Source organism: Amphiura filiformis, chromosome 17 (genome assembly GCF_039555335.1).
Source record: "Amphiura filiformis chromosome 17, Afil_fr2py, whole genome shotgun sequence".
Lineage (NCBI taxonomy): Eukaryota > Metazoa > Echinodermata > Ophiuroidea > Amphilepidida > Amphiuridae > Amphiura > Amphiura filiformis.
In genome coordinates, this window is record NC_092644.1 from 45,357,410 (window position 1) to 45,371,698 (window position 14,289).

A 14,289-nucleotide genomic window follows, 5' to 3' on the forward strand; every position below is an offset into this window, starting at 1 on the left:
CATGCAACACTGACCTATCCCTAAAAGTAGTTATGTATCACACCTGCTCCGGTTCAAACCCCATTGTAGTATTCTATTGTTAAGCGGCTAAATAGGGTGATCCATCATTTACTTTGAATGAGCGGTCTCACACATATTTTGTTTGAGGATAGCTGGATCAACCTCCTCTTCCTTACATCTTCTCTGGTACCTGTTAACCTGTAACAGCATATGGGTATAATCAGAAATAATGGCACCAATGTGTGACAAAAGGGTCAAAATTACAAACAGCGTTCACAGATGTAATTGTCTTATTGTAAGCAAAACATATCTAAATTCAAGAAAAAATAAAAAAATAACTTCAGTAATGTTACTAAATATATTTTGTCAACCGGTTTATTGGCAAAAGTAGTCCAAAATCTTCAGAAACATAACACAAAAGATCCACATCATTCCTTGTTATATTTTGACAAAATTATGCAAATATGTAATTCTTTGAGTTTTATTTAATTACTTAGACACTTAACTAACATTGTCATGTAGAATTTTTCACATGGAAACAAAGTAAAACACGTAAAAATTTGTGGAAATCAGGAACAAAAGTTTTTATTTGTCAAAAGAAACATCTTAAATTATTTTCTGTTTAATTATAGGTTAATGAACGCGTATTACTTCTTGGGAGAGAAATTAGACAAAATAATGCACGCGTGCATGTTAATGCGCTCTAATGCACGAGCCCCGAAGGCAATAAGTAATACGAGTTCATTAACCTATTTCATACACGAGAAGAAAAAAACACGTGATTTTTAATCTTTTTATAACAAAATTATCACTAAAAATATTGGAAAATAGAACCAAATATAAATGCATCAACCCGCCCGAAAAATGAATCAATCCTACGCGACGAAACGCTTGCGCGTAGTACGCTGAGTGCAATTAGAACAATCAATGCATGGTTTGGATTTTTCTAACGCTTGCTCTGATTGGTTCTTGCTATTTAAGAGTGTATGAAGTTTGTATAATGTGCTCTCAGGTATAAAAAAAATACTGTGCAAATGTTGCTATCCGATTAAAGGGGCATTTCGTGATCCACAGCCTCATCCCCCCACTTTTCTCAAAAAAAGTTGAGATTTTTATATCACTGAAAACCTCTGGCTACATAATGTTTATGTACAAAATATTTCTTGCAGATTAATTCGTTTAGCAAAGATATCGTGAAATTTGAATTTCGCTCTGGTGCACCAGAACGAAATTACAACGCATTGTCTATGGAGCAGTGTAATACACATAATCATGCATAACTCGCAAACGCAAAATCGGAATCAACTGAAATTTTGGGAATAGGCTTTTTTCGTGGATATGTACTGAAAAATGTCATAAAAAGAGTATGCTAGGATCACGAAACACTCCTTTAAGAGTACATTTGCAGTATGATGTGTAACTGTAAAACATGTTTTCAGCATCACATAATTTTCAAAATTGATGTAAGGATCCATCAAAATAGAGGTATTGTGTAGCACTTCTGAAACTACAGTACTGTATGACCTCAAATTTATTAATTTTCAAATCTCATTTTTTTGAATTAGTCTTTGTCATTTTTTGTTGACATAATCGATGGCCATCTCAAAAAGGGACAAAATTTGGATGACATCCGTTCAATTTTATTGCTGGGCTGAGATTACTTACAATTAATTGTCAACAGCACAACTTAAAATTTGGCAAGGAAATTGGCCACCCCCATAAAACTTTTTGGAATGATCTACCTGTGTGAACTTTGACACAAGTTCTTTTGTTGGGTTCTGCATCAGTTGCTTCATCTGCATTCAAGACTAACTGATGCTGCTGAACACAACACAATAACTGGTGTCTGTCTGTTTTTACTATTGCACACAGCACAGGTATGTTTCTTGTTTTAAATTAATTTGCTAAGTTCATATTTACTACTAAATAACATAGTTCTTAATTATCAGAATTAGTTGTATAACTTCAGAGGAATTACATAATCTATCAAGAACACAGACTTGTGTTTAGATGAAATGTCAGAATTTTGACAAATTCTGATATACCGGTAATGATAGCTTACGAAGATAATGATTGAAAACCAAGCTTCCTTTTTAATTTTTAAAAGGTATGTAAATGATGTAAGAAAACTGGACCACAATTATGTCATACAGAGATAGAATATGATTTAGTTTATCATCCTCATTTATGTACATGTAGTTACATTTATCAGGAGGCCAATTACCCCTCTTGCTTTTGGCCTTTTAGATGATTGAAGAATACAAAATCCTAACCAGTATGTTTAAATTAATAGATGATCACCAATTAAGCAAACAATTTTTAATCATTTGCCATCAAATGTGTATTATATCAAGAATTTAAAAAAAAATCAAAATTATTTGATATAGGAAGGACATTACTCGTATTCATACGCCCATACAATGATAGCTTACGAAGATAATGATTGAAAACCAAGCTTCCTTTTTAATTTTTAAAATGTATGTAAATGATGTAAGAGAACTGGACCACAATTCTATCATACAGAGATAGAATATGGTTAAGTTTATCATCCTCATTTATGTAGTTACATTTATCAGGAGGCCAATTACTCTTGCTTTTGGCCTTTTAGTGTAATGATTTAAGAATACAAAATCCTAACCAATATGTTCAATAAATTAATAGAGGATCGCCAATTAAGTAAACAATTGTTAATCATTTGCCATCAAATGTGTATTATATCAACTTATCAGGAATTTTAAGAAAATCAAAATTATTTGATATCGGAAGGACATCCTCGTAATTCAAAATGCAATTTGATTATCTGATGTGCTCTCAGGTCCCAGAAAAAAAAATGGGATCCATGATAGATTACTGATACCAAAATAGTAAAACTTGTATACAATGTAGGCAGCAGGCCTGCATGTAAAGTAAGGAGTACCATAGTACTCCTGTAGTTTCAGCATATTTCAAGGTCATTATTATTGGTGTATTTGAGCACATAAAGTGTGTTATGTTGTGTGCTCTTGGTACATTTTCATTCAAACTGTGACTACTGTTCAAGTGGATCCATAATGTCATATTATGCAGCAAAGGTGTACTATGTTTACACACTTGAATGTGCTCAAGGTCTTTTCCATTGTAAGAGAATAATATGAATATCCTTTCAAGTAAAAGAGTGTTTTAAAAACATTGGTCACTTTTGAGATATGCAGCTAAAAAGAAGTTTTTCTAGTCTACAGTTCAAAGTGGATAATTGGATTAAATGCTTTGAAAAAGGATAATAGTTAATACCCAGGGAGCAAAACCCCATATTTTGATGCAAACTGACTTGGCAAGATATAAAAACGTGTCCTATATAGATGGATTCTATGGACTATAGGCTACATCCCTAGGGTGGACACGTTTTGAAATCAGCTGCACAGGGGGTGTTATGGGGGGTCAAAGTTTTCCCCCCAGAAACCCATTTTTGCAGCATAATACTTAATATATGTGATAAAATCACCTTTTATTTGCACAAAGATTAGTAAATGAATGCTTAAAATTATGCCATACATTTGATTGGACTGGGCCACCATGTTGGGGTGTGTGTGTGTGTGGGCTCTGGATAATGGGGGTGGGGTGTGGGGTGGGGGTGTGTGTGTGGGGGGGGTTATCAGATGAAGTAGAGCTGCATATATGGCATGTGTGGTATCATATTTCGTTAAATTTTGCAATCAATACACTAATATGATGTGCTGTTTCACATTCTTTCCATGTTTCTGGATAGATAACAAGTAGCTAGATTCTCTCTACGATTCATGTTCTTGTAGACCCACTCCTACTTTAGAATTGACACCTTTTTCTATCCTGAGTACCCTCTAACAGAGATCCGACGCCATTGACCTTACCCAACCCAGTCCTTGACCCAGCTAGCCATCATCAGTGGCGTGTCTGTGGGGTGCTTTGGGGGTTGAAGCCCCCGCACTTTGTTAAAAATCATGTAAAATCAGCCGTTTTATGGTGATTTTAGCCATTAAGCCCCCCGCATAACCCTGAAAGCCCCTCTGAGCTCCCCGCAGGAACAGATCCTGGACATGCCGGTGATCATATAGCCTCAGTATTGGTCAACCCCCCTCTCCTCTCTCTAGCTCTCTCCCCGGGAGCTCTCTGACCACAAGCAAGCATGGACCCTGAGTTTGAGTCTGGGTTTGAGAGCTTGGGTCAATACAGAAAATCCTGCCGTATGAAAGCCCTGAAGGAGGAGACTGGAGTACAACCTGCTGAAGATATCTGGCGTCCCACAGATTCCATTGTTAGCACCAGTATGATTGTCGATGCAATGTCTGTCATTCGTAAGTGGTCATTTGACAGAGATGCTCCTTTTCCAGATATTGCTGACCAATACAGACGATCACTACTGTCCAATCTATCCCAACGTACAGAGAGCATACACTTCTGTTGCGACAGATATTATGCCAACAGCCTGAAGTCTGCAGAGCGTATACAAGATGGGCTGAAACAGGTGGAAAAGTGTATGAAGTGAGCAGCCACTTTTTTGCGCCTGATCCCAAAGCTGTTTCAGCGTATCTAACAACAAATCAGCATTGCCTGTGTACCTCTGTGAGAGAGAAGTGGGTCAGTGATGAGATGGTCAACCCATGTCTAGGATCGATGAAGTTGTTTCTTGCGGGAGGTTTCTGTGTTGACTGTTGAACAAAAATGCATCCTGTTGACCAATGGAAGTGAGATTGCAGTTGAGCAGAGAAGTTGTAATTACTTCCTTACATCTTCTCTGAGTTAAGCAACTAATGTCAATTCATGAAGAAGCATGTGCAGATACGGGGATGTTGCTACACATCACTGTCTATGCTACTCAAGTGGGAGGTGTGAAGCGGATAGTAATCTACACCAACACTGATGTTGTTGGACCATGCTTCAGGAAATGGGAGTAAAGTTGTGGATGAAAACTGACCAGGAGAGCTATCTCCCTATCCATGAAATAGCAGGCAAACTAGATCTGTGTCTGGCAGGGGTACCGGTAGCGTTAGGAACAAGGGATGAAAAATTGTACATTTTTTTAAACTATGGAGCCAATACAATAGGTATAAGGGGTTAAATTGACCCTTTAGCAACCTCTAAATGGTAATTCTGTGCGCCAAAAGCTAAAAGAATGCGCCTATGACCCCATGGCGCATGAGTTAGCGCTATCCCTGGTATCAGGCCCTTCCACTGATCCACAGTCTCAGTGGACGTGACATTACGGCTAGCTACCGTTTCTTCATAGGAAAACCTACATGGTTAGAGAAAAGCAAGACTGTTCCACTGGATCATCTTGCTAGTTTTGCTGAGGCTGACGGTGATCACAACCTGACAGATGACGTCATTGACCAGGCGCGGCAGTTGTTCATTTCAGTCTACTCTTCCAGTCAATGACATCGCCCGGTGTAATAGTCTTACAGAGCTCAGGGCTCACAAATTTCTGGAGAATGATACTACTAACTTAGTTAGAGAGATTACCACCAACCGAGGATGCATTTCGCCTTCACCTGGAGAGAGCTGCATATGCATGCATCATATACAAAACAGCACACATCGCAAAGGAATGCGGATGGACTTTAGAGGGAGAGATCGTAGTTCCACAAGCAATGTGAAATCCACCATGACCACCAAATGTGTCAAAAGGAACCAACTGCTCCTGCAGAAAAGGGTGGCAGAGAAACTGCAAGTGTTCAAAAGCATCCAGACGCTGCAATATCGGCTGAATCTGCAGAGGACATCCTAGCGGTAGTCGAGCAAAGCTGCAAGAAGTCTTGGAAATGGAACTGGCAGGTGAACTGGAGTCAAGTGATGAAGAAGAAAGTGGATCTGAAGAAGACATCCAATAGGATATTATTGTATGACTTCAACATTTGTCATGATAACACAATTCTAGCTAAGCTTAGTAGGGGAGTGCGGGGAGTGTTCGCCAGTAGGGGCAGGTTCGTCCACCCCTTGTTTCTCAGCACTACGGCTATCGAGGAATTTGGTGATGGCCAAATTAGGTGACATAGGTCATTATAAACTTCTCATTAGCTATGTGACATATAGGGACGTGTTCATCGAACTACAGCCAAAACCAAAAAATTACACCAAAACTTGCATTAAAAATGTTGTATTATCATTGATACATAAATAAAGTTGTTTTTAATGGAAATCTCTATTGGGAACATATGTGATTTGTCAAAGATTTAATGCAGTTATAAACTCTTTATTCGATTTGCATTTTCCATACCCTGAAGAAAATACAAAAATTTGCACGTTCGCCCTTTTGAGGATGGGGCATGTTCGCCCTATATCTTTCCCGGGCGGACTTACCCCAAACTGGAAGAATGAAACATTCCACTGAAATAGCTAGAAGTTTTAAGGCACCTTTAGCATTTTCTAATATTCTAGATAGGGACAGTAATATACACGATGTAGGCCTATAATAGCCTCATTAACCATGTTAGCGTTTCAATCATTCGTTACTATATAGTGTAGGCCTACACTGTACACCTTAAATCAAGTGTAACTCTTTCCAGGATGATAAATTGACAAAACAAACACCACTTGCTGTGTTTGAAATTAAATTTCCTTTCATTTGACACCAAACACGATATACTTTGAGCAAAATTTACCAAAATGGACCCCCACATGTGTCCCCCCCTGTTGTAGGCCCGTGCAGAAGATTTTTTTACGTGTCCACCCTAGGGGTGTTTATTTGACCACACTGAACTGTTTGACACCCATGAGGTTTTTATATCTTCCCGATGCAGGTGGACCATCCCTGCTCCCTGGGTATAATACCAAGCTCAACTACTGGTAATTTATACCCTCTTTGGCCAATTTGAATTTTCACTCCAGCTGGCCAGGCCCACCCAACGGGTGATAAACCAGATGTATAAACCAATTAATACTAGAAAAATTTTAGGTACTGTAACAATGCTCTTTTGGAATCTGTCAGCACACTTTGTAGACAGCTCATTATACCCCTTTTTCTGATGTAGGAAAATTGAATTTTGTTAGGATGTAGTTCTGTATTGACATAAACTTTTAGAAACTTGAAGCAAATTGGATTTTTACAGGCCATTATGTACAACGAAGGGATTATCTCTCTAACTTGATATTTGACATCCCAATATTTAGACAGTCGGAGCAACCTTCGAGTAGTTCAGAAATAGACTATGTAGGACACTATTTCTGTCTAGATGGTAGTGCATGTGGTAATTTGATTAGTTTCTTAAACTAGATGATATTCCAATAGTATCACTATTTAGTGAACTCAAAAGTAGTAGTAATAATTAGAAAATAGAAACAAATTAGTTCGAACTTTCGATCGAGCATCAATGCTTGGTCAATGCTTATTATTTATGAAATATCAATTAATTAGCTACTGTTAATTGTTATCACATTTAATCTTTATGCGTAATGCTTTGTGCAATACGATTTTCCATTAATTCTGAGTCATTAGTTGGTATTTCATTAACAAGAAGCATTGACGGTCGACCCAAAGATCGAACAAATTTGGCTCTGGTGCCTTACTGTGGCCTGAAATGAAATAGCTTCAAAATGTCAGTTGGTTGTAGGTATTTTTCGACCTCACATTTGGTAAAAGCCAAGTTGGATAATATTTTAATAGCAAATCACTCAGGCAATGAAGTCTATGATATATTAATAATCATCAATTATTTGTTTGCACTCTTATAGATAACGATGGCCTCCTCAGCAGATACAGCAGCTGTAGATAGCATCCCCATAGAAATCTTGACAGATGATGCACTACTCCTCATCTTTTCTTTCCTTACTGTGTGGGACAAAGGCAGAGTTGCATGGTAAGATTTAAGCAGGAAACTGATAGCTGAGATGTATTGAATGTCATGTCTCACTTTGTTAAATATGGCATGTAACATGATATGATCCATCCAGGACAAAGGAGGCAATTTATTATCATTATTATCAGCATCAATTTGCACAAGCCTGCTATTGCTGAAATCATATGTTTGCAAACAGGCCTCAAAATTCACAATTTCATTTGCAATGCCAGTGAACAAAGTCCAGTAGTACTGAAGAATGACTTTGAAATTGAGGTGGATCAGATCGTGTCACCTGTGGAGATGGGGAATTGCTCATCAAAAACATCACCTGAGGTGATATCTGAGTTTGGGTGACATGATTAAAACCAGAGAACCCGGACTTAGCCGCCATAGAGGCAATTGTTGTCATGTGAGCGACATCGCATACTAGACACATTTTAGAGACACTTTGCGGCAACCTGCATGAGATGCTTAAACGCTTCAGATGAGATGCAGAATTGTTTTCGTTTGTTTCCGTGCACATTCGGCATGGACCCAAATACCCCCAATTTTTCCCACATGATGGTGCTATTGTATGTGGCAGTATAGGGAGTCTGGGTTCTCTGGTTTAAATTCTGTGGTTGGGGTCTAACCCTAACCCTGATATCATATCTGGTGATGTTTTGGATGACTAATTCCCCATCTGCATGTATGCATGGGTGTTGGGACTTATTTTTTTCTGGCAATGTGGTACTATCCATGAAGTGGAGTGAGGGAAGCGAGCAGAGTAATTCGCAGCATGGGGCTTAAATGGCTATTTTGTTTGACTCGCCAAAAATGTGGCAAGTTGTCTCTTGCATCCCTGATTATGCATGTGCCTAGCTACTCATTGTACTAGATAAGAAATCTGTCCCAGATTCATGACATACCATCATGCAGTGGGACTTTATACACATTATTCTGCACAATGTCAACACCACCACCCTGCAGTGCACCTATAAATCACCCTTTTATTCCATTTTTTTTTCCAATCTATCATGCTGCACATACATTGTAGTGATAAGTATGAAACTATGACACTGGAAATCATACTGCAATCTCATAGTAACACTTTTCTTACTGGAAAAAAGTACACAATAGAACCCATGGTGTCTGTGTGTGGGGGGAGGGGTACTCAAATAATTTGTTGGCAGGTAAGTGCCAGCCAGATATAAATGGCCCCAATGTACTTGTATGCCTTTGGGATCATTGTTCATTTATAATATAGCAGACAGTTAACTTGCTGCATACTATGACAGTGACCAAACTCTTGGTACCTGGTTCCTGACCCAGTAATGCACACAATTACCTGTGAAGTCACACCCCTAGCCCTACTGCCTACATGTACATTGAAACCCTTGTTTGACTATAGTAAGAATTCCAATTGAATGAACGCAGCTTTCAACAGCTGCACTCAATTCAACTGCGATCGTATCGCGAATTTCAAACTACTACACGAACGCACGACCTTGGATACAATGCTAACCAATTATGAGTGTGTTGGTATGGTTGGATTCACTTCGGCGTTACTCATGCACATACGCTGGCGTACATCACGCAGTTTACACAAAAATGTGTCACGCTATTGAAAGCTGCGTTCAATCAATTGGAATTCCCACTATAGTGTTACTCTCAGATGTGTGTCATATCCAGTGACATAGTCTCATAGTGGGAAATATATGGTATACTAACTCATAACAGTAATGAAGTGTCCATCAGTGCTGCACTAAACCAGGACACGGTAAAACTCATTAAAGTGTATGTTTGTGGCCTTTGGAGCAAGCATGGAGGAGCCTAATGATATGCGGAGTATATCATAATGATTGGCACCCATCAGTATTAACTTATTAAAAGCCTGCTTCTTCCGAATTTAACATTGGATCATATTGAAATGACCACAATATATAGTTTTATGACCAATTATAACATAAATTCACAAATTTTGTAGATCATATGTTGTGTTTTATGTGGCAGTCTTGTCCAAAATCACTAGAAACTGATGGGTAGCAATCATTTTGATGTACAGCAAATGGCAGAGGTGAAAGCAATCTGAAAAGCAGTAGTCTAGATAAGAATGGGAAACCCTGCTCTCTATATAGACCTATTATATTATGGACTTTGCAAGTTATTGGCCTTTTCAAGTTTTTTAAAGTTTTGTTTGCATCATGCATGTACATGTAGGCCATAAATATAGTTTTTGAAATAAGTCTTAGAATGATTTTGAGGGCATCCGAATGAGAGACCTTGAGACAGCATGAGTCGTCCAGGGTGTGTGTTCACCGAGCCATTGAAAGCGAGGACAAGCGATAGTTTCCCACATTCAAAGTGAGGACATTTTGACAAAGTGAGGTCAAAATCTGAGTCCTCACTTTGTGACTCTGCATTGGATAACACTCTTCGTAAATAGTATAAGTCGGGACCTGTCGTACATTTCAGGCTTGGCATGATACAACATCCTTGAATTTGTCAATTTGTCTATATTCAGAAGCTTGGTAGCATAGTTTGCAATTTCAAGTTGTATGTCACCTACATACAAGAACTTTCAAAAGTACTCAAAGCAAATTTTTTCATCAGTGTCAAATGGACCTAAAGCAAGTACTAACTATGTTCCTGCCCTAAGCAAGTATATTACTGTTACATGTTACAATGAACACACTTTAAATTGCTGGTTGGGATCAGTCAAGAGGTCTAAAGAAAAAGCACATGTTTGAGGAGTTTTTGAGTACAATTTCACCTAGAATTTTACCTTCATTTCAATTGATTTTTGTTGACATCTTGGTACTAAGTTACCCTTTTTTAACATCTATGTGAACAGTGCGATTAAGGTACCATTTTTCCATTTTTGTTGTTTTTAATACCCTAAATGAGATCCTCGCATATATGTGACATGATCAAGGGGAATGAGTCACATGTCGGCCCTGGTTGAAAATGAGTTTTACAGTACACATTTTTCTAAAGAGGACATTTAGAGCTTTCAGAAATTGAAAACCCCATGTTGATACGACTCGCTGAAAACAATATAAAACAAAAGAATTTAAACACTTTCTTTGCCAATATCTCAAAATCAATATTAGCGACATCCGACTCATTTCCCTTGATCGTGTCACATATATATTACACCGTCTGTGAAAAAGAGCAAGTTGTAAGTTTGTACTTGTGTACGCAGGTGATAATACAACTTGAAATACATGTGGCCCCTGGGCATAGTTGCATGTTATTTGGTGTTGTGTCTTATCTATATTGTCTTTTTCAGCTGCATGAGGATCGGTGTTCGAAATAAGAAAATAAAGGTGGTTGTCATCGGGCAACCAGGTCTCATTTTTTGGTTGTTCACCTCATTTCTTGGTTGTCTGTATATTTTCCGCATTAAAACTTCTGCAAAAGTTGATTTTAAAAGCTGTGTAGTGTGTGGAACTTCCATTAGTAGTAGTCAGATTTGATTAATGGTTGATAAAATATTGTAAAGACTCACTAAATTAATGGTGCATAACTGGAATTTTAGGACAAACTTTAAGAACCCTTTTGCAAAACCTGCACGGACCCTTAATTCTTGTTTGTATTTTCAGAGCATGGGCTGTCTATTTGCATGTGAAAGGCACCGCATTAAGCAATTTTATTTGTGTAGCAAAAATGCTCACCAAATTTGGGAGCGAATACTTTTGAATGGTATCAAATTGCTACACATTCCAAAATTGTGTAGCAAATGATGAAAATTGTGTAGCATTTTGCAACTGCTACGCACTTATTGCAGACTTTCATGTGTACAATGCATCCATTATTTTTGTTTATAAATGGTTTGTATCGCAACTGAAATGTGTATTTTAGGTGAGCTTTTATCATATTTTTGGTTGCCTAATGGACAACCATCGGTAGCATTTTTGTTGTCTGGTACTACATGTAGATTTAGTTTTCCAAGGTGAGCAGATTATCATTTATTTTGAATGCTGATGAGAATGCAATCAATGCATGGTGTTTTTTGTTGAGCATAGTAATTAGTATTCTTGTTGTGAATGCATGTTGTTATGACAAATACTGCACTTGCGGTTCTCACTGCAATTTTAGGTTCACTGCTGCAATTTCTGCACAAATGATAAGCATTGCTTGGAGCTTTGTTCTTTATTCTTGTTGTGAATGCATGTTGTTATGACAAATACTGCACTTGCGGTTCTCACTGCAATTTTAGGTTCACTGCTGCAATTTCTGCACAAATGATAAGCATTGCTTGGAGCTTTGTTCTTCTTTCCAATGTATTTTTTTGTTGCTGCTGTAAAGTAGAAAGTTAACAAGTGCTGCTAAAAACAACTGTGCCAGTCTAGATTTCTCCCCATGAATTATATGTGAATTTGAAATGTTTGATCTGTTTTCTTCATCCAGTGTGTGCAAGAAGTGGTGGCAGCTGATGCAAAATAGAAGCATGTGGAAGAAAATCTTGATTGATAATCATGAATATGGCGGAACACTTGAAACATCCAGAGTGGAAGAACTATTAAATAACTATGCCAGTAAATACACAACTGTCATACATACAAGTAAAGGCAGTTGTAATATTTTGGATAAAATTAGTAAGAAATGTCCAAACTTACAGGATCTGCATATTAAATTCCATAAAGAGGACTTGAGAAGTGACTTCAATCGACTTTTAAGTGCAAGAACAGGTGCAGCATTAACAAAATTGGTCTTTGATAATTGCACAATTGCTTCAAGAAGGTTATTAGTAAAATTCATTGAGACTTGCGGGCAAAGTTGTAGAAATTTGGAAACTTTTCATCTTGATGTCCGTGATAATAATGGTCTTGTAGACTATGATGTAGATGTTGATAGTGAAATGCAAAAAGCAATTGGAATGCTCAGTAACAACAGAAATATGCAAAGTCTACATCTGTGTGGCATCGATTTAAGTGTTGATTCTGCTGGGATGAGAAAAATGGCAAGTCAAATGCTTGAACTGAGGGAACTTGTCTTTGAAGATATCGTGGATGTTACGGATGATTTCCTCGTCATTATAAGCTCTTCTTTTCCGAAGCTAGACACTTTGAAATTGGTGCTTTGTTTTGACTTGACCGATACAGGACTACTAGCGCTCTCTCGTCATTCCAACATAAAACTACTCGGTTTAATTAATACATCACCTGCAATAACCAAGAATGCAATAATCAGAACTATAAGCTCAATGCCAAAGATTGCTGAAGTGAGGATATGTTACCAGTTTACAGAAAATGAGCAAAAACTATGACAATATCAAAGAAGAAATTAAACAGATTAAGCCCAATGTTGAGGTATACATCAATTCAGAATGCTAAACAGAAGAGATGTGATATAATATATCGGAGAACACCAGAATATTGGCTATTAAAGGTAAAAACATCATTAGACTAGAAAAGTAGCTGCCACCCAAAGAGATAGATTTGGGTATACAAATATTGACTGCTATGAGGGGCATGGTTAAGATTATAGGCCCAAGGTGATCTCAAAACCATGCTACATGTATGACCCGAGGCGCAGCCAAGGGTCATAGCATGGTTTAGAGATCACTGCGGGCCTATAATCTTAACCATTTCCTGAATATAAAGCAGTCAATATTTGTTTTATATACTGAATGAATACATGGATGGTGCGATTGCGCAGTTTGATCGTGACGCACGTGACCAGTCCATAGTTCATTTCCATGGACAGGTCCATAGTTCATTTTGCGGGCATAGTTAATTCAATGACTGCACCTTCAACCAATCAGATGACAGGAATCTATTATATGAGGTATATAATTGTAACTATATTAATTTGTTGAAGTTGAAAACTTGAGGCCCGAGGCTGCACACAATATTTAAAGTTAGGAATTATGGGGAGAATTGTATCAGTATTTCCTATGTAATCTCATAAATTATGATGACTAAAATGTGAATAATTTGCCTTCAAAAGGTGAAAGAAACATAGGATTTTCTGTAAAACCCGGAATGTGGAATATGATTTGGGTCGACATCATAATAACACACATCTATTTAGTATTACTATTCTGGATGCGGCCTTTTGATACTAGAAATCACAAACTTTAATTTTAAAAACAGAATGAGACATCAAGGCTATAGAGTTCATAGCGACACAGACTAAACATAGTAATTTTTTACATTTTTTTTACATTACATGTAATTCGTCTTCCATTGAGGAATGTATAGGTATTAAAGGACTAGGTTTACACTTTACAAATAGATGTATATTTCTAGAGGTTTATTTTCTGAATGGAGACTGTATTGTAAAGTCTCAGTGTCATGGACTTGACAAGAGCTTGGCCAGCCGGGCTGGACCACATGCTTTGCTCCATCTCTGGATATACTCTAACATGTCTAAAGCAACCAGTTGCTACGCTCCTTCTGGATTGTTTACTACATCAGTGTTGTAGTCAAGACCTCTATGTCCGAGACCGAGACCGAGACCGAGACCTGCCCATCCGAGACCGAGACCGAAGACCGAGACCAAACCTTCCGAG

The 14,289-nt window shown here is 37.8% G+C and overlaps 1 protein-coding gene across 1 annotated transcript in view; it reads left to right on the top strand.

Moving 5' to 3' along the window:
- Positions 1–1,823: 1,823 nt before the first annotated feature.
- The window catches only part of LOC140137868 (uncharacterized), a 28,288-nt gene continuing 15,822 nt past the window's right edge, over positions 1,824–14,289 (top strand). Inside the window, exons 1-2 of the mRNA XM_072159670.1 lie at positions 1,824–1,877; positions 7,684–7,808. Of these exons, the coding sequence (XP_072015771.1) occupies positions 7,690–7,808 (119 nt within the window). The 5' untranslated portion in view covers positions 1,824–1,877; positions 7,684–7,689. The remainder of the gene's footprint in view (positions 1,878–7,683; positions 7,809–14,289) is intronic.